The 23816-nt window shown below is 39.2% G+C and overlaps 3 protein-coding genes across 3 annotated transcripts; 1 reads left to right on the top strand and 2 right to left on the bottom strand.

Annotated features, from left to right (window-relative positions):
• The first annotated feature begins 1427 nt into the window (after positions 1-1427).
• LOC114354991 (uncharacterized) lies at positions 1428-11293 on the top strand. The gene is made up of 11 exons (XM_028307621.1): positions 1428-1545; positions 1862-2008; positions 2408-2574; positions 3462-3621; positions 3975-4069; positions 4784-4922; positions 5457-5614; positions 6055-6294; positions 10138-10281; positions 10925-11128; positions 11285-11293. The coding sequence occupies exons 2-11, from the start codon at positions 1888-1890 to the stop codon at positions 11291-11293; spliced, it is 1437 nt and encodes a 478-aa protein (XP_028163422.1). The 5' UTR covers positions 1428-1545; positions 1862-1887.
• Positions 11294-17503: 6210 nt separating this feature from the next.
• On the bottom strand, positions 17504-18227 carry LOC114355006 (uncharacterized). Its single transcript, XM_028307649.1, has one exon. It carries the CDS (start codon positions 18133-18135, stop codon positions 17608-17610), a length of 528 nt encoding a protein of 175 aa, XP_028163450.1. The 5' UTR covers positions 18136-18227; the 3' UTR covers positions 17504-17607.
• A 2124-nt stretch (positions 18228-20351) lies between these two features.
• Positions 20352-21346, bottom strand: LOC114355005 (nucleolar and coiled-body phosphoprotein 1). Its single transcript, XM_028307648.1, has 2 exons — positions 20727-21346; positions 20352-20566 (listed from the first exon to the last, which is right to left on the bottom strand). Exons 1-2 carry the CDS (start codon positions 21155-21157, stop codon positions 20506-20508), a joined length of 492 nt encoding a protein of 163 aa, XP_028163449.1. The 5' UTR covers positions 21158-21346; the 3' UTR covers positions 20352-20505.
• Positions 21347-23816: the final 2470 nt, after the last annotated feature.

Raw genomic sequence — 23816 nt, 5'->3', positions numbered from 1 at the left:
GTTCTGAAAAATTAAAAAAAAGTAAGTAAAAGTGACTTTTTTTTGGAATATCTTTAAAGATTTAACAAAAATATAAAGATTTTATACGTTAATAATGTAAATTAACCTTAAATTACTGCTAAAAACACATTTTAATAAACTTAAAAGGAATTAAATCAGCGATTTTTTTTTCACAATTTCTGTTTAAAAAAAATACCTATCGATAGGGTATGTTATTCTGATGAATAAATATTATGAACGTTTTTCTCTAAAACCAATAGTTTGGCTGGAAAAAAATATTTTCCATTTTCGTTGTATGGAATGAAACATAAAGTGGTCGATTTCGACTAAGCCTTGACAGATTTTGCTTTGAAACTACTTGAGCCTTGTTCTATGGCTTGTTGACTATAATCCTAGACTAACAGCGCGCGCACAAAGTTGCCCGTTCAGAAGTTATGAGGTTCCGAAAAATGAAAATTAAAGTAAGTAAAATTGACTTTTCTTTAGATAAGACGACAAGAGAAAGGTTAATTACATTACTAAAGTATATAATTTTCATGTTTTAGTTGAATCTTTAAAGATTTATACCCAAAAAAAGATACTTTTACTTACTTTAATTTTCATTTTTTGGAACCTCATAACTTCTGAACGGGCAACTTTGGGCGCGCGCTGTTTTTGCAGGATTATAGTCAACAAGCCATAGAACAAGGCTCAAGTAGTTTCAAAGCAAAATCTGTCAAGGCTTAGTCGAAATCGACCACTTTATGTTTCATTCCATACAACGAAAATGGAAAATATTTTTTTCCAGCCAAACTATTGGTTTTAGAGAAAAACGTTCATAATATTTATTCATCAGAATAACATACCCTATCGACAGGTATTTTTTTTAAACAGAAATTGTGAAAAAAAAATCGCTGATTTAATTCCTTTTAAGTTTATTAAAATGTGTTTTTAGCAGTAATTTAAGGTTAATTTACATTATTAACGTATAAAATCTTTATATTTTTGTTAAATCTTTAAAGATATTCCAAAAAAAAGTCACTTTTACTTACTTTTTTTTAATTTTTCAGAACCTCATAACTTGTGAACGGGCAACTTTGGATGCGCGCTGATAGCGTAAGATTACAGTCAAAAAGCCATAGAACAAGGCTCAAGTAGTTTCAAAGCAAGATCTGTCAAGGCTTAGTCGAAATCGACCACTTTATGTTTCATTCCATACAACGAAAATGGAAAATATTTTTTTCCAGTCAAACTATTGGTTTTAGAGAAAAACTTGTGCAGCATTTATTCATCAGAATAACGTAACCTATCGATAGGTATTTTTTTCAAATAGAAATTGTGAAAAAAATCGCTATGTCCATAAATCTCAATTTCGCTCCATAGTGCGACTTGTCCAAATCTATAACTTTCATTTAAAAAAATGCAACTGTCAAATTTGTGATTGCAAATGACCGGTGTTTTGTTTGTTTGTGCAAAATAATTTGAATTTACAATAATTTTTGCGCTAAGTTTTCACTTGTATTTGTGCTCCATAAAAAGCGTTGATTTTAAAACATTATTACCCATGTGAGTAGTTAAGGAAACATGTTTCAACCTGTTTCAACTAACATGAAAATATTTTAAACTTCTAACACAAGTTTCAACTTGTTCTTAGCATTAAAATTACTTGTATTACCGAGTAATTAAGTTATCCAGCACTTAATGATATTATTATGCGGGTAGGTAAAATTAAAAGATAACTTTTTTAATTCGCACCATTGAAGCCATTAGACAGAATAATAATAATACATTAGACATTTAAAAAAGTATGTAAGGTAGGTTACTATTTGTTTTTAAATCTGTAATACTGGTCTCAATGTTATTTTAAATTTTTATCCTTTAGAAATAGGCGCTCCGTAGTTCCAAAATATGGAGGAGTGGGAACGACTAGTAGACGGGTATCCGAAGAACCCAGACGTTAAGCTCTTCATCAAAGTGCTGAAGACTGCAGAGGTTGCGTTGAAAGAAGACCTGGCTCCGTTTGAATTGGGTTTGTATGAATATGTTTTTTAAATAGTTTATTTGACCCTTAACCACTTGGGAGTCTCTCAGACTCCGGTGAATTTGTTTCTTGTTGTAATTAGTTGCATTGCTGTAAGAGATTTAGTTTTTATTGTTTTATATATTTTTTAAATAGTTGTTGTTAGAAAGAATTACATTTTTTAACTTAATTTACCTTTTGACAACTTAGTTTTTTATCTAGAGTCCTGAGAAGAGAGGAGTCTGAGAGACTCCAGGTAAGAGTTAGGTGGTTAAGGGTTAAGGATGGATGAACACTGTCAACCAAACATCCAACAAGACATTTTTGCTGTAAAATCCTATCTTTTAATTACTAGGCCATACAATACAATTTGTATAAATATATGTAAAATATATATTTTGTTTTCAGATTGGGTAACCAGCACACTATTCTTCAAGCCAGTGTCTCTGTTCGATACCATATCTGCTAAACGTAACGATGCAGCTTGGAGCAAGCCTATAAGTGATGCCTTCAAGCTAATTGGTGAAATTGTTGACAAATGTCAGCCAGAGCATCTGTTTGAAAACATTGTCACGGTAAGTGTACAGGTTCAATGATGATGATGATGATCCATCCGACCGATTTCGGCCATGGCGACCACTCCGACTCCTAGCTGTCTTGGCGGCGCTGGTGTGCCCGAAGATGGCTTACGTAGCCTATTTTCGCGGTAAAATCCCTCGCGCATTGAGGGCATCTGAGCACGCCGCCAACATAGTTATAGTGAATGGCGGCAGATGGACGGGCCTTCAAGTCATCGCGCTTCGCGTCGAGTTCAGTCGTACGCTGCACCTCGAACTCGTGGACTTGCCTTTTCACAATCTCCCGCCATTCTGGACGCTGTACTGCCAAACCTTCCCACTGAGAGGGCTCAATGTTGCATCTTTTCATGTGCCGCTTCTGTACATCTTTGTACCTGAGGAGTTGACCGCCATGTTTCCGCTTACCCTCCTCATCTCTCTAAACATTATGCTTGGTGAGGATGTACTGAAACAGGTGGATAAGTTCCGATATCTGGGGAGTACTATAACATCCAAATGTGACCTTGATGCCGAGATCAGCAGCAGGATCAGTGCTGCAGCTGCAGCATTTGGGAAGCTGCGTTCCAAGGTTTTCTGCTCGCATGACCTAAAGCTGGCTACAAAAATTTCAATATACATGGCGGTTGTGCTGCCAAACCTACTGTACTCCTCCGAGGCGTGGTGCGTGTATCGCCACCATATACGCACACTGGATCGTTTCCACCTCAAATACAGGTTCAAATAATGTATTTGAAATAAAACACTCAAATGCATAATTATAAATCACATAATTCACACTGGCGCCATTCCGTGCAGTGCATGTTGTGTCCTTGTGTTACAGACGTGTCTCCTTATGTTACAGCTGTGTTAACTTGTGTTACAGCTGTGTGTCTCTTGTGTTACAGCTCTGCCTCCTCTCCTACACGCCAAACATCCGCAAGGACGCGCTGTCGTGTTTGGCGCGCGTTGCACGACAGTCGGCGGAGGGAGCGCGTGACGCGCAACGACTTATCACAGAACTGCAAGACTCGAGCACTAGCAAGACACAGCTGGCTGTGCTTGTGGGTACGTAATGCCTGTTTTCACCATCAATCCTTTTAAGCGACCCCAATTGTAACACATAACAGGAATTTTGTTTCCATAGGGGTCACTTAAAAATTAGGGATTGATGGTGAAAACGGGCATAAGACTAGCTATCCATACTTTAGCTAAGTGATTTTCCAATGACAGTTTAACTTTCCCCTGGGACAAACTTGATCTTCACTGGTTGGATTGAGCGGTCAAGCTGTAGATCCTGGCTACACAGGAGTGCAGCGGTGGGAACAAGAGGTGGGAATAGTCCCGTTTCCTCTATAATGTTAAGATTTTTGTAGGAGGATGCTAACTGCATACAGTATAACGTAGTATGTTAATTACAGGTGTAATAGCAGAATTCCACCCTGAGCTGGTGACAGAGTCAGCAACGAGGATATGGAGGATATATCTAAACTTACTGGAGTCCAACAAGAACACGGTACGTTACATCATTATCATATCGACCGAATCTATACTCTATACTCTATACTTACTAATATTATAAATGCGAAAGTAACTCTGTCTGTCTGTCTCTCTTTCACGCCTAAACCACTGAACCGATTTTGATGAAATATGGCATAGAGATAGTTTGAGTCCCGGGAAAGGACATAGGATAGTTTTTATTCCGGTTTTTGAAACAGGGACGCGCGCGATAACGTTTTTCTGTGACGGACAAAATTCCACGCGGGCGAAGCCGCGGGCGGAAAGCTAGTTGATAAATAATCGATTAATTTGTTATTTTAGGTCCCTTGGAAGCCGACCAAACTATCGGACTAAAGCATTCGTCACATTGGCTGCATTCTTCGGTCTGCAGTCAGGTCAAGTGAACGCAGCCCGCAATTATCAGTTTGCGTTCTTTGATCGTGCCCGCACGGTCAGATCGCATCAATAAAAATGTATAGAGACCGACCTGACTGCAGACCGCAGACCGCAAAACACATCCAGTGTGGCAAATCCTTATCAGTCTTTAGTCTACGGTCTTACGCACCACCTGAATTTAACCGTCACTATAACCACAACCGGTGATTTTTGTGTGGAATTTGACAGAATTTTGAGATTTGTTAATTTGAAGAATAAGATGGCACAACCCAGCCATAAGTCTATACAAATAAAGGTATTTTTGACTTTAAAGATATACGTAATTTTATTACAGGACACAGTAATAAACTCGGTGCTGCAAGGCCTGTTAGGCCTCTTCAAACACTTTGGGGTGGACCTACCCATCATGGAGTTTAGAGATCTCTATGAAAGGATCTCGAAAGAATACATTTTCAAGAGCAAATGTGAGGAAGGTGGGTACATCTCTCTCTACTCTTAGCTTTCTCATGCGGATTTGCCTTCGTGAAAATCAGTTTGTTTGAAAATTATAAAAAACTTGAAAAAATCGAACTGCCTAAGGCGGGAATTGAACCCACGACCTTCCGCTTGCCGGGCGCCTGCTCTTTCAACTTAGCTACTTATGCCTGTTTTCACCATCAATCCCTAATTTTTAAGTGACCCCTATGGTAACAAATAACAAGAATTTTGCTGTCATAAGGGTCACTTAAAAATTAGGGATTGATGGTGAAAACGGGCATGAGACACTGGATGAACCCATCGAAATTTTCAAGTGTAATACGCTGTTACGGCCAGCTTCATTTTGTTATTGAAAAGTACGACTTACTTGACACTTAATGTTGTAGTTTGGCTAATTAACTCATAGGCTATAAAATAATTATTTTGATGTAAATGATAATATGGTAGGTATAGCAGAGGTTCCAACATTTTATTAACTACCGAACGCTATGTGAAAATTAAAAATCGTTGAACTTGATTTATATTCCCAGTGTGCCTATCAATATTGGAGCATCACGCCGACCTATTCAAGGAGCTACTGGCCAAAGACCCTCGGCTAAGACTACAGTTGTGGGCCTCACAGGCCTCAGCGGCCTTACGGGCTGTTTACGCTGCTATAGCCACCGCAGTCTCTAGAGAACAGATGATGGTAAGTCTTTATCATTATTCAAAGAGTTATTGGCTAAAGAGACTCTGCTAAGACTACAGCTGTGGGCCTCACAGGCCTCAGCGGCTTTGCGGTCCGTATACGCTGCTACTGCCACCGCAGTCACTAAGGAACATATAATGGTTAGTTTTATTATCATTATTTAAGAGTTACTGGCCTCTTTCTGACACTTCGACTTTAAGGGCTGATTTTTCAATCGTCGGATAACTTTTAACTGAAGAATAAACTTGTCATTTTGACATATTTTCCATACTGAAACTATCAATATGCCTTTATTGTTAAGTTATAAGTTATCTGACGATTGAAAAATCAGCCCTAAGTCTCTTGTCTGAGGCTGCAGCTGTGGGCCTCACTGGCCTGGTGTCCTTACGGACTAAAACTATTACTACTAACTAAATTAACCTATAAATATTTCTTTCCAGAAAATTCTATCATCCGAAGTCTACCCACGCGTGCAATCAGTGCAGATCCGCACGAAATACATCGCTCTTCGTGTACTAAAGTACTGTTCTGTAACTAGTGGGACTAGTAGTGACGTCGTAGCTGGGACTAGTAGTGACGTCACAGCTGGGACTAGTGACAGTGCGGCTTCTGAATGCGACTGCTGCGCGTTGGCGTATGAAGTGAAGCGAGGCGGAGTGTCTATTGATAAAGCTGATGCGGTGAGTCATATACCTACTTAAGAACTAGTTATCTACATAAGTGTGTGGGACTAAGGGGGACTAGTTATAGGTGTACCAGAATCTCATGGCAAATAGGGAAAATAAACTTTGTTGAGAGCAATACTGGGGAAATTGGAATAAACGATCTTGATACTGTGGCGGCCATCCGCCACATTCCTAACTTGGACCACCGCCTTAGATTTCGGAGCGATCCGCTTCCGCCTATGAGATTGGGCCAACCCCGACTTGACGGAACGTGAACGAATCGTTGGCGCATGCGTGCTGCGGCCGTCACAATACATCTGCGTCACTCGCACACCCGTGAAGACGTATGCTGCCGTCTCGCTTCAACGCCGGTCACCGATCTCCGCTCACTCATCGCCGTTGAAGAGATTTGAAAGATGTCGTCGTGACACTTCTTTCGCGATCGCTTTGCTCTCAACATTTAAATAATTTTATTGCTATTGTATCCTAATCAATCCCTTGCTATTCCTGTTGTTAAATATAATTTCCAATCCGCTAATAACATTCTTCCTTCCACCGTGTTCTTCCTACCTTTATTTCCTGACTCGAACTGCCTAACAATAATCTTAACGATTAAGAATCGGAATAGGATTCCGAGGAAAACATATGGTGGGTTGTTGGCAAGTAACCCCCATATCTGGTGACCCCGACGACGGAGAAGGAGAATTTTCAAAACAGTCGAAGTTTGGAAAAAATCTACAAAAGGATAAGGCCGCGGTGTGGTCATAAGCGGTGAGCGATTTTTCGAATTTGTAACAATGGGCAATGAAGAAATTTTAAAAGTCAGCGTAAGAGTCCCGCAAGTCGCCAGCACTTCCTCTGCTGCAGTTCCCTACAGCGACATGAAACACCGGATTGCAGAGTTGACCAAGCAAGTGGCTATGCTGACTAGCAGGATTGAGGAGTCGGAGAACCGATCGCGTGCGAGATCTCAAATTAACAACCGGTACAATCGCTATTTAATTTTTTACTTTTATTACTTTAATATTAATGAACATGAAGTACGAATATACATTTTAGGTAGGTATGTGTATGAAGAGTGTTGTTAGACATCAGATTTTTAACATAGATAAATGTTTTGGAAATTGAATAAATCGTATATTACTTTAAGTAACTAATTTTATTATGCATCATACTTCTAATACGTCGGGCTATGTCAGCGACTTTGGTTCGTTTACGGATCTCCTCATTTCTGATTCGATCTCGCAAAGAAACACCAAGCATAGCCCTCTCCATAGCACGCTGTGCAACTTTGAGCTTCTGTATAAGGCCTATAGTGAGAGGCCACGTTTCCGAGCCATAAGTTATCACTGGTAACACACATTGGTTATACACTCTAGTCTTCAGGCATTGAGGTAATTTGGACGAAAAGATGTTGTGTAGTTTCCCGAACGCTGCCCAGCCGAGTTGGATTCGACGATTGACCTCCTTCTCGAAGTTGGACCTACCTAGCTGAATCGTTTGTCCGAGGTAGACATACTTGTCGACAATCTCGAGAATTGAGCTCCCAACTGAAACTGGGTAGGGCGTAACATGGAAACTGGGTAGGGCGTAACAGGTCTTCGAGCATTGGGGACGTCCACCTACAAGGTGGACCGACGACATCGTAAAGGTAGCAGGGAAGCGCTGGACGCAGGCCGCTACCAATCGATCAACATGGAAAGCATTGGGGGAGGCCTATGTTCAGCAGTGGACGTCCTGTGGCTGAAATGATGATGATGATGATGATGATCATACTTCTAACTTATCACTTCATTCAGAACTAGAAAACGATTCCTTAAACTCCACTTGCATTTCTTGTTTTTCAATAAACAGATGATCAAGATAAAGAGGTACTGTAAATAAATTGCTCTTCCAGCATTTCAATGGAGAAGTTCCTGATGTTAAAACACAATATTTCTCTGAATGGGATTAAAATATATACCAAAACTAAAAAGACGGTGAAGTTTTTATTTAAATCGATCAAGAAATGTCTGAGAAATAAATTATTTATATTACCTACATATTTTCGCGTGGAACTGAAACATAGGCGGTGCCGTTCTTTTTGTATATGGCCAGGTCTGGGATATTTTAAAAAAAGGTTACAAAATTTTACTAAGAAAGAATCTTGAGTGACCCTAGCTGAAAAATTAAAAACTGCTAGATTTAAAAAAAATAACCTGTCAACAGCACTGGCTGGATCAGGGGTGATTTACTGTTTGTACTCCGAATGACTGTCGTGAATACACCGATCAAAATGGCGTGAATAGTTATGCGCAACTTTAGGGCCCTGTAACTTATTTATTTGTAGAGATATTTTCATGATTATTTTACAATTATTATTAGTTTTACTTATATTTATTTCAAGTTTATTTAAAAGAAAAAAATTGGAAACTTCTTCATTATTCAATCTTGCTTTGATGAAATCTTTTTCAATTTTCTTTACATGGTCATAACATCTGCACCAATTTGTGAGATATACCTGAAAACCCCGATAAAGCAGCTATTAAGTAAGAATAATATAAAAAAACCCAACCCTCCTTCTGACGCAGTTGGGTAATAAACTAAATGTATCAAAACATTTCAGTCCAACTTACTGTCAACTCGACGACGCGCTTTAGAATCAAAGATTGACTTTGAATTATGCCTTATTTTACAATTCACATTGAAAACAATATGCTTTGCTTGAACTTTTTCGACTTTTTCAGAAAAATAACAAATAGTCAAGAAGAGATTACAAAAATTTTGCAGCGGCTGACAGATTTCATAATTTTCTTTGACAGGTGACAGTTAAACCATATACAATTGCCATATGAAAAACACGCTTTTCCAATATTTTTGTTTGCCATGAGATTCTGGTACACCTATAGTACTATTATTGTGACACTAGTGGCACTAGTTGTAGTGTCTAAAGACATAGTTGATGAGCGGGATTACTACTGTGACTTGTGGGACTAGCACTACTAGTTAGTTAGTTAGCACTGACTAGTGGCACTAGTACTGAGTACGTGTCTAGTGGGACTAGTAGTGACGTCACAGCTGGGACTAGTGGTGACAGTGCGGCTTCTGAATGCGACTGCTGCGCGTTGGCGTATGAAGTGAAACGGGGCGGCGTGTCCATAGACAAGGCTGAAGCGGTAAGTTCGTTAGTTGCTGTGACTATAGTCCGGTCGCCGAGCGCGACTGCAATATAATTACGCGCGAGCGATAGGGATGGGTAGCTTGGGGTCATTGGACGAAATTCTACGTGCTCGGCGACCGGACTTTAGTAGGACTAGTTGGATTTAAGATGAAGGCTTGTGAGTTATAAACTACTTCGGTCTTACGTAAAGAAATCTGTCTATAAAAAAATGTATATAAAAACTGAATTTTTGAAGATCTTTGGGCGTAGTGTGAGTTTACATCAAACGCATTATACATCGACTGCGTTTAAAATATGCATGAAAATTTTAGTTCTTCAATGTTTCCGCTAGGGGCGCTGTACAATCTGTCATACATTTAATGTCACTTTTTTACGCAGTCACTAGTGAAGATCTATGATGTAAGTAAACTCACACTAAGCCCTCTGGAAAAATAATATTACTAGTCAATGTTTTAGTAATAATGAAGCATGTATACTTCTTCTGCTCTGTGTTTATCAAATAATAAATATTTATTCAATTTTGTCCAATATTTTGGCACTTAGGAATGTCAAACAATAAAAAAGTAGTTAATTTTAAATTAGTTAAGCCGTGAAGCATCTTCATCAACCTTTTTGGTAATACCTTCAGTCAGGTGTGGTGCTGTATCATAAAGTAGGCGTTTTTGGATGCACACTATTCTAAGACTTGGTGATTTCAGATCCACTGGTGCCTAGAGTCATCAGCTCCCGGCAGCGACAAGCTCCTCCAGACTTGTCTGCTATTCCACCACAACATACCCTCGTCCAAGAGAAGAGACATCTCCGTGCATGGACTGCTGAACGCTCACGAGGATGTTAGGACTGTACGTATAACTACGGCACTATTCCCACCTCTTGTTTCCACCGCTGCAACTCCTGTGTAGCCAGGATCTACAGCTTGACCGCCAATAACCCAACCAGTGAAGGTCAAGTTTGTCCCGGGGGAAAGTTAAACTGTCATTGGACCCGCAACGAAATTAATCAGAACAACATAGGAGGATTTCGAAGTTAAGCTTTGTATGGTCTGTCACGTCATAATATATCAATGCTCCAATACAACATACCCTCGTCCAAGAGGCGATATATCCGTGCATGGACTGCTGAACGCTCACGAGGATGTTAGAACTGTACGTATAAATAATATCGTCCAAAGGACGTCCATTGCTGGGCAAAGTCCTTCCCCAAAAAAATATGTACAAAAATATACAATATTTCCATAACGACTGGTCCTGCGTTACCCGCATCCAGATACTTCCCATGACAATAAAACTATTTTATTTAATGAAATGCAAGAAAAACTGATTCTTTATTCCGTCTCTAATCTCAATCACATTCTTTTTTCGTTCGTTCTAACCGAATAACGTCCACTGCTGGACAAAGGCCTCCCCCAAGGATTTCCACCACGACCGTTTCATCTTTAGTCCAATAAAAATGTATTATTAACTCCTAACTTAGTACTTTTTTCAGACGGCAGTATCACTTCTAATAAACGAATCGACGTCATCACCCATAGAGGAATCCATAGACAAGTTCTTGCCTCTTTGGAAGGAGATTTTTGACTCTAAGAATGGCACAGACTCCATCGTCTTGATGAAATCTAAGCTGGTATTTGAAGATATAATGGAATATTTGTTCGTGGTTATGGAAGCCGTGATAGAGGAAGATTTGGAGGTATGTGTAATGTTCTTTTTTATTGGATTGTCGCCATTTTATATTGCAGTGAATTTTCGTTAGTTTGTGCAGTAATAACGCCATCTACATCCATTTAGGTGGACATATTAAAAAAAATTAGACAATTTGTAAGTGAGTATTAATTCTTATCATCAGGTAATTTAGTTTCCACTGCAGGGGCTCATTTACATTTATGGAGGATTTGACCAGACGGGTTGGGGAGGCCTGATGTTCGGATATTTGTCCCTTAGGCCCAGTGTCAACCAAGGCGGAGAAGAGCGGAGAAGTGTCTGGCCGTCTTTTTCTATATAATTTGACAACCTAAAAAAACTGGCAAGGAGTTGGAGCTGTCAAAACTATCTGGCTTATGTGGAAACAACCTCTAATCATTGCCCAAATATCATGCATAAACATCATATTTTTTGGTATAACCAGGCCTGTTCATCTCCGCGAGTTTACATCGAAAACAAAAAACGCACGATGGCCCACCTACAGGATACTATTCGACAAGGCCTCACATACGAGCGAGCATTGACTCACGCACGCGTATTCTTGTGTATGATGGAAGAAAATAAAGAAAATGGTGTACTAAATACTGTGCAGTATTTAACTGCCTAAATAATAATAAAAACACAGAATGTACTTTTTTAAGTTGCCTCAAGACACTGAAAGGTAAATAAGTAGTTAATATTATTCATGATAATTCATGCTAAATCATATAATTTCTTNGCCGGCGGCCGGCGCGGCCCTGGTTCAGAGGCACGCGATAGAAAGAGACAAAACTTGTAGGTGAATAAAATTGTAGGTACGTAGTGCTGTGCGAGCTGAATTCCACTGTATCGCGTCGTAGCAAGACTCGCATTTATTTAAATCGTCTTGCGGAGTAATCCTTCTGTACCTGTACTATTACTTATTCTGTGCTGACGCGTGAAAATACACAGTACGGCCGCATGTGCCGGTCGTAACATAGTGCAGGGCTCGTGTTCTAATACGGTTTCCTATTATCGATAAATAGAAGTAAATTATTATTTTCTATTTTCTAATTTTTAATGAAAAAATCATGAGTTGCTTGCAATTTTTAAGTTTTTACAAAAACAATAACAATAGTAGAAGGGATTAGTAATAAGTCAACTATGTAATTACTATAAGAGCTAGTTGAAAGCCTAATATAGGCATTATTTTTGATAAACATAGGCGGTACGAATTTCGCCATAATTAAAAAGTTAATGCGCGATAGTAGTTAATAATAATTACAGTGATCCTGTTATTATTATTAAAGTAAATAATAATATATTACCAATATTGTAAATACTGGTAAAAATCGCAAGTACCTATCTCATGGCAAACAAAAATATTGGAAAAGTGTGTTTTTCATATGGCATTTGTCTATGGCTTTATTGTCACCTGTCAAAGAAAATCATGAAATCTGTCAGCCGCTGCAGAAATTTTGTAATCTCTTCTTGACTATTTGTTATTTTTGTGAAAAAATCGAAAAAGCTCAAGCAAGTCGTATTGTTTTCAATGTGAATTGTAAAATAAGGCATAATTCAAAGTCAATCTTTGATTTTAAAGCACGTCGTCGAGTTGACAGTAAGTTGGACTGAAATTTTTTGATACATTTAGTTTATTACCCAACTGCGTCAGAAGGAGGGTTGTGTTTTTTTATATTATTCTTACTTAATAGCTGCTTTATCGGGATTTTCAGGTGTATCTCACAAGTTGGTGCAGAGAAATGGTGAAAATTTTATGACCATGTAAAGAAAATTGAAAAAGATTTCATCAAGCAAGATTGAATAGGAGAAGTTTCAAATTTTTTTCTTTTTATAAATCTTGAAAATGTAAGTAAAACTGATAATAATTGTGAAATAATCATGAAAATATCTCTACAAATAAAGAAGTTACAGGGCCCTAAAGTTGTGCATAACAAATATTCGCACCATTTTGATCGGTGTAGTCACGACAGTCAATCGGAGTACAAACAGTAAATCACCCCAGTGCCCCGATTACGCTAATTTTTAACGTCTCCAATACATACGCGCTTCTTCGCCAGTTGCGCTCCGTTTTTCATTCCAGCTGAGGTGCAAATTCGGTATCACGATAATGGACGTACCTAACGTACCTTCCTAGTATTTTCATTGTCACATGAGATATTTAGCTTTACGTTTACGTCTATGCTTCGTTTCAACTATAGGTGTACCAGAATCTCATGGCAAATAGGGAAAATAAACTTTGTTGAGAGCAATACTGGGGAAATTGGAATAAACGATCTTGATACTGTCACAAATACTGTTTAATTTTTTACTTTTATTACTTTAATATTAATGAACATGAAGTACGAATATACATTTTAGGTAGGTATGTGTATGAAGAATGTTGTTAGACATCAGATTTTTAACATAGGTAAATGTCTTGGAAATTAAATCGTATATTACTTTAAGTAACTAATTTTATTATGCATCATACTTTTAACTTATCACTTCATTCAGAACTAGAAAACGATTCTAAGAACTCCACTTGCATTTCTTGTTCTTCAATAGACAGATGATCAAGATAAAGAGGTACTGTAAATAAATTGCTCTTCCAANAGAATATTAATAAATAATGCAGTTATACCGACCTAGGTTGTTTCAAGTCACGATCTAGCAGGTCTTCGGAGAAAATTAGCACTTTATGTCTCGTTTCATACAAAAAAAACACAAATTATTTTTTTTAAGCTAAAGTATCAGGTTTAGAGAAAAATGTGATATGACATGTCGTGATGAGTGAGCAAAGGACTATCGACTGGCAATTTTTAAAATTCGATTTTCCGGAAAAAATCCCTATGTCCACTTTAATGCCATTTCGATCCACCGTGCGCCAGGGCCTATTCCCTATCCCTTGCGAGTGCAAAATAGCAAAATATGTATTCCCTATCCCTTGCGAGTGTTACTGTATTAAACTATTTAATATATTAATAAAGAAACTCATTTATATGGCTTTATTAACTATCCCTTGTTCTGTGAATGTGAGTATCATAATGGGGAAGTTATTATTTCAAAAGTTATGAAGCAAAAACGAGTAAATTCTGGAAACCGGACACTCCTTTTTAGGCCAAATTTCCCCCTTTTTTGATCTTTCGGATTTTTTTACGGCGAGATGTAAAACCTGGCGGTCTTCTAAATATGCTCTCCATCAAGTCAAGAGTCCTATAAATATGTGTGATTTTTTTCAAGTCCGTATTTCAATTTTAAAGGTACTTTTTTCGCCCCAGTAGGTCGATCGGTCGTCCCCGTAGAAATGCCCAAAACAACTAAAACGAGCTAAGTTGCACCATTTTACTTTAACTTTTAGCTTATTTTTTTTCCTTAATTTGTGCTATAAGACGTTGCTTCGTAGGTACCCAAGATTCTGCATGACTTCACGGGAAGTCCTACCCTGTAGGTTTTTTTGATTCCCTATCCCTTGCGAGTGTCGAAAAATATGCGGAAATTAATAATAGTAAGTTTAAAAATATCTATACTTATAATAAATCTGTAGAGAGGCCAATTCTGTACATGAAATATATTTTCAAAATAACTATCAGGGGGTGATTAGTGATCGATACTGATGCCAAAAATGCAATCAGTAAAATTTTTGTCTGTCTGTCTGTCTGTCTGTCCGTCTGTATGTTCCTTATAGAAACAAAAACTACTCGACGGATTTTAACGAAATTTGGTACAATTATTCTTCGTACTCCTGGGCAGGTTATAGGATACTTAGGAATTCCCACGGAAACGGGAATTAGCGGGAAAATCCTTTTGTATGAAAAATCTAAACCGCTTAAGTTAGACACTTTAAATTTGGCATGCAGGTAGCTTAGTAAACTTAAAGCTTAGTTACAACAGGATATTGCAAAATTCCCAAAGGAACGGGAATTAGCGGGAAAATCCTTTTGTGTGAAAAATCTAAACCGCTTAAGTTAGACGCTTGAAAATTGGCATGCAGGTATCTTAGTAAACTTAAAGCTTAGTTACAACAGGATATTACAAAATTCCCACGGGAACGGGAGTTAACGGGAAAAAACATTTGTATGAATAAATCTAAACCGCGTAAGATAGATGAAGGGGGTAAAACGGGATCCACGCGTACGAAGTCGCGGGCGGCCGCTAGTTAAAAATATTTTTTTATATAATGGAACTAACAATATTTACGGTTTTGGCAAGGGCTATCTATCTATACAGGGTGTTAGGTAAATGGGTATATGAGCCGACACTAGCCCATGTTAACATGGACATATAAATGGTATGGTGAAGTCAGAAATTTGATATCATCATTTTAATTTTTTTAATTTTCATGCAAAATAAATTTTATAAAATTCGATTAATATGAAAATTAAAATAATTAAAATGAAGATATCGAATTTCTGACTTCACTATACCATTTATATGCCCATGTTAACATGGGCTAGTGTCGGCTCATATACCCATTTACCTAACACCCTGTATATATAAAAGAAAGTCGTGTTAGTTACACCACTTATAACTCAAGAACGGCTGAACCGATTTAGCTGAAAATTGTCAGGGAGGTAGTTTAGAGCCATGAGAAGGACATAGGACTTTTTATCCCGTTCGAAATTAAAAAAAAAGTCTGCTTNATTAGCGGGAAAATCCTTTTGTGTGAAAAATCTAAACCGCTTAAGTTAGACGCTTGAAAATTGGCATGCAGGTATCTTAGTAAACTTAAAGCTTAGTTACAACAGGATATTACAAAATTCCCACGGGAACGGGAGTTAACGGGAAAAAACATTTGTATGAATAAATCTAAACCGCGTAAGATAGATGAAGGGGGTAAAACGGGATCCACGCGTACGAAGTCGCGGGCGGCCGCTAGTTAAAAATATTTTTTTATATAATGGAACTAACAATATTTACGGTTTTGGCAAGGGCTATCTATCTATACAGGGTGTTAGGTAAATGGGTATATGAGCCGACACTAGCCCATGTTAACATGGACATATAAATGGTATGGTGAAGTCAGAAATTTGATATCATCATTTTAATTTTTTTAATTTTCATGCAAAATAAATTTTATAAAATTCGATTAATATGAAAATTAAAATAATTAAAATGAAGATATCGAATTTCTGACTTCACTATACCATTTATATGCCCATGTTAACATGGGCTAGTGTCGGCTCATATACCCATTTACCTAACACCCTGTATATATAAAAGAAAGTCGTGTTAGTTACACCACTTATAACTCAAGAACGGCTGAACCGATTTAGCTGAAAATTGTCAGGGAGGTAGTTTAGAGCCATGAGAAGGACATAGGACTTTTTATCCCGTTCGAAATTAAAAAAAAAGTCTGCTTAAGTATTTATTGCCATTAAGGCGGAACAAAGTTCGCCGGGTCAGCTAGTAGTATCTATTATATAAAAGAAAGTCGTGTTAGTTACTCCACTTATAACTCAAGAACGGCTGAACTGATTTAGCTGAAAATTGTCAGGGAGGTAGTTTAGAGCCAGGAGAAGGACATAGGATACTTTTTATCCCGTTATTTATTGCCATTAAGGCGGAACAAAGTTCGCCGGGTCAGCTAGTTTTTAACTAAAGTTATGCGGTCGTCAAGTCCTTGAATAAAACAAATTGCTTACACAAAAATTCAGGTACTTACTCGTACCATTACCGAAGTATTTGAGAGCTTCTGCTGTTTCTTCCGGTCCTAATTCTTTGATTTCATAAGGATATTCTTCCGTTGACATTTTTGATTTAAAAAGAAAACGAGTAAAGTACAATAAATAAAACTTTTCCGCGTAGCTCCGTTTACCGCACAAACGTCTCTTACTGTTTTGATTACGACCTAAGTTATCACTCAGCATTTTAATAAATGGTATCGTTTGAATGTAGGTATGATAACAAACGTCAGCACATAAGTACATAATCAGTAATGTAGATAAAATTTGAAACTGACTGACATATCAGAATGTAGCCCTATTTGGATTACAAGCTTGGAATTTACAGATCCTAGGATTTTCTAAAATAAGTATTGAGAAAATAGGTACTTGTTTCCAATTATCATGATCCATTATCATGCGACAGTAACTGATGGTGTCGAAGTCGATGTCGAACTGCGACTGGTAGAATCCAAATCCGAGGAGCTCGGTTCGAACCCCGGCGCGGTGCGCCGCTGGCCTTTGTGGTAACCCACTCAAAGCATGCCTACGCATATTTAGAAGAATGAAAGTAATTAACTAGTTTTTTAAATTAATTTAACTACCTACTTGTGCGTTAATTTCGATCATTTCTTAAAAATTTACCAAGATTCAAACAAGAATGAATTTTCTTATATTGCTTTAAAGTTTCCAATTAAATCCTAATTTAGGTGGTGGAGATCTAAATACAAGAAAAAACTCGGTGAAATATTATAGTATTTTTACTTACTAAAATAATGTACAATATAAGTTACGATGGCATGGATATGGGAATAAATTAACTAGAACTAAACGTAGAGATCAGGAGTTACGATGAGGCTGGGACGACTTCGGGCGTTGCGGCGGGTTGTTCCGGTTCGGTCTGCGCTTCGGAGTCGGCGTCCTGGGCGGGCGAGGCGCGCGCGCGGCACACCAGCGTGACCGGGTCGCGCTCGCGGTCCGGGCCGCACTGCTCCGTGGCGCCCAGCAGCTTCATCTCGTCGTCCTCGGCCGCCGGGCCGGGCCCGGGCCGCCGCCGGCCCGCGATCACCACCTCCACGGCGCGCCCGCTCTCCGCGCCGATCTCCACGTGGTAGGGCGTGCTGGGCTCCACGAACGCCTCCATCACGTGCACGTCGGCGCGCTCCTGCACCTCCGCCTCGCGCGCCGGCTTGGCGCTCTTCAGCCAGCCGTCGAGGATGCTGGAGGGAAACGGCGTCTTCTGCGGCAGCGCGACCAGCAGCACCACATTCTGGACGTCGGCGCGCACGTTGAACTCGCCGTCCTGCCGCTCGTCGTAGGTGGCGGGCGCGGCGGCGGCGGCCGCGAGGATCGACAGGGCCAGGGGCAGCAGCATGGCGCGTGCGGTCAGGACTCCTGTAGCTCGGCGACTGCGCGCCGCATACTCCGGCGACGCTTTTACCGAGCACCCGCCAACCAGTCGGCCGGCCGAATCGGGCACACTGTAACGGTTAACACGACACCACGGGTCAAGCTTCACATACGGGACCTGATAACACCCATTATCATTTAAATTTAATGCCATCGACCAACATACGAGTATCATATCGGTAAAGCTCGATAGAACTTTCTGAAAGTTCGCCGTGATACAAATTAAGTCAGCATTTTGTATTTCATGTAAATGGTCGTGTTGTTATAGGTGTGTACTTTTTGCATCGCCGTCGCTGTCACAATGGAACCGAGTCTTCGGGCCCAGTCAAGTCCGATGGCTTATGACAGTGACCGCGGGTCACCGGGCCGATAACCGAGTTTCGCTTTTTGCGTATTAAGTGCTATAAATAGAGACTAACTAAGTAGGTGTGCCTACATATGCGTGCATGTAAAGATGCAGCAGTCGGATGCATGGCTCGCGTTCCGTTACTCAATCAGCATATGACCGTTGCTTCCATAAACGAACGAACTAACCAGATTGTTCCATGATTTACGTCAAAGATTTTGCTTAGTCATCAATTTCTAATTTTCTTAAAAACGCTTTTATCAGATGTCAGATAATATGATATGAACACGTAGTGACGTAGGTGGTGAACTACCTACTGTTGGCGAAAATGGACTGATATAGAACCAAAACACTATAGGCATAATCTGACAGATAATTTACTGTTGGGGTTTCATAGTCAACAAGGAATTATTGTAATAGTTTCATTCAGTCCGCAGCCAGCTCCAGAGACTCTTGGTTATTTGATTAGGAAGCTGTAATTTGGTATATACCTAGCATTGCACAGTAAAAATACACCTTGATAACAATATTGTCCTGTACTTTCGTCTCCGGTTGCTAACCAGCGGAAGGAACCGTTTTTAACCGACTTCAACAAAAGGAGGAGGTTCTCAATTCGGATGGTTTTTTTATGTATGTATAATTATCAAGAAAGATCACTAACAAGGCTACATAGATACAAACTAAATTGCGAACAATAACATCACCGTAATACGTTGAGTGCGTTGATATAATATTGAATTTAAAATGAAAACTTTACCAAAGAGACTTACGAGTAAAACCACAGGTAAAACGTATAAAAATTGATTAAGTAGGAAGTTTTTTTTAATTTACTACGAAATTCTAATGCACTCCTAGTTTATATCAAGGTATTTTTCTACCTACCCTGGTAAACGTAACCATGGGTTCACATTTCAGTACCCTATCCACGTACCAGGACCTGTTGAGGGTAGGTAGAGTAGGTAGGTACAGAATACCTACTTACGTAATGAACCCAAAATGATTTGACTATTCACATAGGGACACATTAAAAACATTGTCTTAACACATCTACACTAATTATAAAGAGGAAAACTTTGTTTGGTTGTAATGTATAGGCTCAAAAACTACTGGACCGTTTTTAAAAATTCTTTCACCATTCGAAAGCTACATTATCCACAAGTAACATAGGCTAAATTTTATTTTGGAAAAAATAGGGTTCCGTAAAATATGTAGTAGATAATGTAGTCCACGCGCGCGAAGCCGCGGGCGGAAAGGTAGTGTAAGAATTTAACCCATCATGATAAGCTACAATGTATTATAATTATTAGCAAATTGTTAATTTATTTAATTACTATTTAACGTGTGAGCTTTTTTCGCCTGAAACACAGGTTTTTAACCTAGCTCAGCTACAAAAGACTAAGAACTATATGTAAACTCTAGCATAATAAGTTCTTATAATGCTCTTATTTTAATGAATAAATTATTTATTTATTTATAAGCTTGTATTACGAGGAGGATTCGCCACAAGGGATTCGAACCCGTGTTCCTCAGATCTCGATTGGGCCTGTCCGACACTGACACCATTAGATCTGTGCCATTAGGCCACTGTATGTCGCTCAGAGTAGTAGATAAAATTAAACAAAGTTGTAGGGATTTTTCAATAAAAATTCTTATATTTTATTTTCAACGAAACAATACATTATTTTACAACCTTACGTCTATAACTTAAAATTAAATAAATACATCTACGTAAATGCGATTTTATCACCCATGGTCACATAATATTTATCTTTCTTTAAGTGTTTACTTTTTACTTACATCTCCTTACTTATACAATAGGTACAGATTAATAAACTTGTGTTATACAAACACTCTTTATGGGCTCAATTATATTGACATATTTATTTGCCTTATCAAGAACTATTTTATGTACCTAAGCACAATAAAACTTTCTACTTCTACATAAGATGAGAACAATTCGTTTGTCTTAGTAATGGCAGTGCCGTTGGTCTAGTGATGCCGATTTCTTCGCAGCAGCGGTAGTAAAAGATGTGCGATCTTGTTTTTCAGTCTGCGGACAAAAAAACAGAAATAATTTATTACAAGAATCGCATACATTTATCACTTTTAATTATTACAGCTAATGATTACTAATAATCGTGTCTATTAATGAAATTGTGTTACAAAATGACAAACTTAACAATGAACTGTTAATCAGAACTTTTAACTACCTTTGAGCTTTTTCTTGTTTTCTAGTCGTTGCGTCCTTTTTCTGGCTTTTGAGATTGGGGGTGAGGCTGACGTCACTGAGCGGCGCCTCGGCGGGCGCGTCGGGCTTCGCGGGCGCTTCGGGCTTCGCGTCCTCGGGCTTCGGTTCGATGTGGGGTTTCGGCGGGGAGGTGGTACTGGGCGGCTTCGGCTTGACCTCGTTGAAGTCGTCGAGGTCGAGAAGGTCGCTGATGTCGATGTCGGAGGCGGCTGCGAGCAGCGAGTCGGCGGGCGCGACGGCGATGACCACGCCGTCGATATTGAGCCGGTAGTTCTCGGAGCCGTTCTGCCGCTGGTCGTAGTGGCGATCGCAGTCGGCGGGCGCGGCCGCGGCGATCACCACCAGCGCCGCCAGTAGCGCCACCTCGCACACCACTCTCTTGTAGTTGACCATCGTGGGAGCTGATCGACGCCGCACTGAGCCTCGCCCGGTTTGAGCCCGCTATGTACCCGTTCTCCGCTGCATCTTTTATTTATTCGCGGAGATAGCGGTACAGCCGCCGCAGCGCCTAACCGCGCACTCGTCCCGGCTAAACTGGAATTAACACAACATCGGCGCACAATAAATACAACTATTCTCCACGTTTCGATGCTAATGCTAGCAATTACGAATTAATGAATATTCCGGCTTCGTCTATTCTAGAGAGGATTCTATTACCTACCAGAAATCAAGTTTAATGTTACTTAGATGCATAAGTAAATAAAGCATATTCAAATGAAAGTTTGCTGAAAGCTATGTTGTAAAGGGTAAAATTATAATTACTTACCTACTTACTTACTTAAATATTTTGGTCAAATTCAATCACGACTCTACCATCTAATAAAATATTCTGAATTTGAATCCTCTCAATTAAACTTTTGTTCATCATCTTCTTTGGGTTAATGGCGTGAACTTGCGTTTTTTCGCCACTGAGGGCACACTGTTCTAATAAACTTTTGTTATAAACAACACCATCATTTTTTCTGTTCATAAGTCCGCTGAAACAGGTTTTCTCTTAATTTGCGAACTGGTTTCACCTAAATACATATCTAATGACTTACCTAGACCCGTAAACTAGGTAAGCTTTCGTTCGGATAATTAAATTTGTTTTCTCTAAAGCTTTCCGTAGCATAAATACACTTGGTATGATTGAGACTCCACCTACACTACGTAGTGTAGGTAGAGTCTCAATCATACCAAGTGCTCCCAAAGAGAAACGGTGCTTCATACTTACCTATTTAATGTTTCAGAACAACGAGTCCTTAAAATTTACCGTACCAATCCTTTTTCGGTTAGTAAAATTCGTTCTTAACAACTGTAAAAACAAGTTAAAAAAGCTCTGGAAACTTGAAACGCTATATTTTGTCAGTCATTGCGCCATATCATATAAAGCTAACGGGTGTTTTCAAAAGCTCTCACTCATATTCCAACACCGTAACCTAAACACGATGCGTAAAGTTGAAATATGAGTAAGTACTTATACTGCTTATACTAAGTCTAGCTAGATATTCGATTTAACGAGCATCCTTTCACATAGGTTTACGCCCGTATTCACAAACATTACTACGTGGTCTCACAGTGCGCGTGGACGCACAGGGTCACACAAGAACCAACCACAGAGCTCTATTTAACGCTGTGCGTTCGGTTTGCTGCTTCACTAATGCAAGCATCGTTTGTGAATACGGGCGTTACTTAGTTCTCATAGAAAAACCCGCACGAAGGCCGTCGTCTGGCACAGTTGTAGACTTGTAGCACCAAAACAACCTGCCGCCCCGTCCGGGCTTTCGACTAACTGTACCGCCCACTCGGAAGGTAAACGGTACGCCGATTACTTTTCGTTTTATTTGCCCTTATCTACGGATTGGGCCAGAAACGCAGAAATTCGTAACGGGAAATATGGTTCTTGTTTATACTTAAGGCACGTGGAAGGAATTGATAACTTTGTCACAAAGATATAAGATTAGATACAAAATAAATTAGCTAAGTAGTTAGGTGTAGTGTAGGTATTGTCTTAGTTACAATTCGATAAATTTAATCACGATAACGATTTTAAGTTTGGTTGCCAACAACTTGTAATGATGAATGGATGATTTATTTATACCTATCTAGAGAAATAAAGAAAATCGCTTGATTTACACCACTGTTTGTTATTCAGTCATACATACCTACTCAATAATTGACTGCGTATTGATAATAATCATCCATCAACATAAACACCGAAAAGAAAAAAATGTAAAAACAAATCGTAAGTCAGTTAAGCGCGTTCTGAAAGCACAGAATTCGTAAGTCTCTTATTTATACACTTTTTAGTGGGTATTTTTGAGTATGTAAAACTTTCGGAAACGCAGTTGGTACCTACTGCTAGGCTTGGACATTGATGAGACGTGCAAAAGAAAAGAGCTTTTGAGAGGTCAAAGGAAAAGAAATAACTTTTCGATAAATCTATTTAAGTACGTTGGGACAGAAAAGTTCTCGAGTGGCGACCACGGGCTGGAAGACGTAGCGTGGGCAGACCACCTACTAGGTGGACCGAGGATTTGGTAAAGGTCGCGGTAAGAGCCTGGATGCGGGCAGCGCAGGACCGTTCATTGTGGAAAACCTTGGGGGAGGCCTTTGTCCATCAAGAGACGTCATTTGGCAGAAACGAACGAACATCTATTTAACTACAAAGTATAGAACTGTCACTGAACCCTACCTGCCACTTAACCAGATGATCGGTCCCGATAAAATACACATCAAATTAAAGCCCGAGTGGCATTAGCAGTTTATGTTAATAGTGGTCTCGACGAGCCGAGAACAGGAAGCGAACGGGACCGCAGAGGCCGCGCGCCTTTCTAAAGCGGGCCCGACCAGTCGCTGATCTGCCCTAATTTGGAACTAGTCTGATAATGATAACCATCCTCAGAACATCTAGAAGTGTTAAAGATAAAAAAAATGATAGCACAGTGGCCAATGACTTTTAGGATACGAGGACTTTTAAGCCTCGTCTAGAATAATTTTATTTAATAAGGAAGGCACAACGAATTGGGGTTATTTAAGGAGGGTAGTGAATTTTATACTCTTCATTACAAGG

Source organism: Ostrinia furnacalis, unplaced genomic scaffold (assembly GCF_004193835.3).
Source record: "Ostrinia furnacalis isolate ACB-3 unplaced genomic scaffold, ASM419383v2 OfSCF2306, whole genome shotgun sequence".
NCBI classification, from domain to species: domain Eukaryota; kingdom Metazoa; phylum Arthropoda; class Insecta; order Lepidoptera; family Crambidae; genus Ostrinia; species Ostrinia furnacalis.
Note: the sequence above shows the minus strand (reverse complement) of the source record. Positions and strands in the feature narration are given on the sequence as shown.

Excerpts from the sequence above, each read along its gene's own strand:
- LOC114355005 (XM_028307648.1), bottom strand. The coding sequence starts at position 21,157 with ATGGTCAACTACAAGAGAGTGGTGTGCGAGGTGGCGCTACTGGCGGCG. Across the intron at positions 20,567-20,726 it reads AAACAAGAAAAAGCTCAAAG|ACTGAAAAACAAGATCGCAC; the intron begins GTAGTTAAAAGT and ends TTTTGTCCGCAG.
- LOC114354991 (XM_028307621.1), top strand. The coding sequence starts at position 1,888 with ATGGAGGAGTGGGAACGACTAGTAGACGGGTATCCGAAGAACCCAGAC. Across the intron at positions 4,923-5,456 it reads CAAGAGCAAATGTGAGGAAG|TGTGCCTATCAATATTGGAG; the intron begins GTGGGTACATCT and ends TTATATTCCCAG. Across the intron at positions 10,282-10,924 it reads CTCACGAGGATGTTAGGACT|ACGGCAGTATCACTTCTAAT; the intron begins GTACGTATAACT and ends TACTTTTTTCAG.
- LOC114355006 (XM_028307649.1), bottom strand. The coding sequence starts at position 18,135 with ATGCTGCTGCCCCTGGCCCTGTCGATCCTCGCGGCCGCCGCCGCCGCG.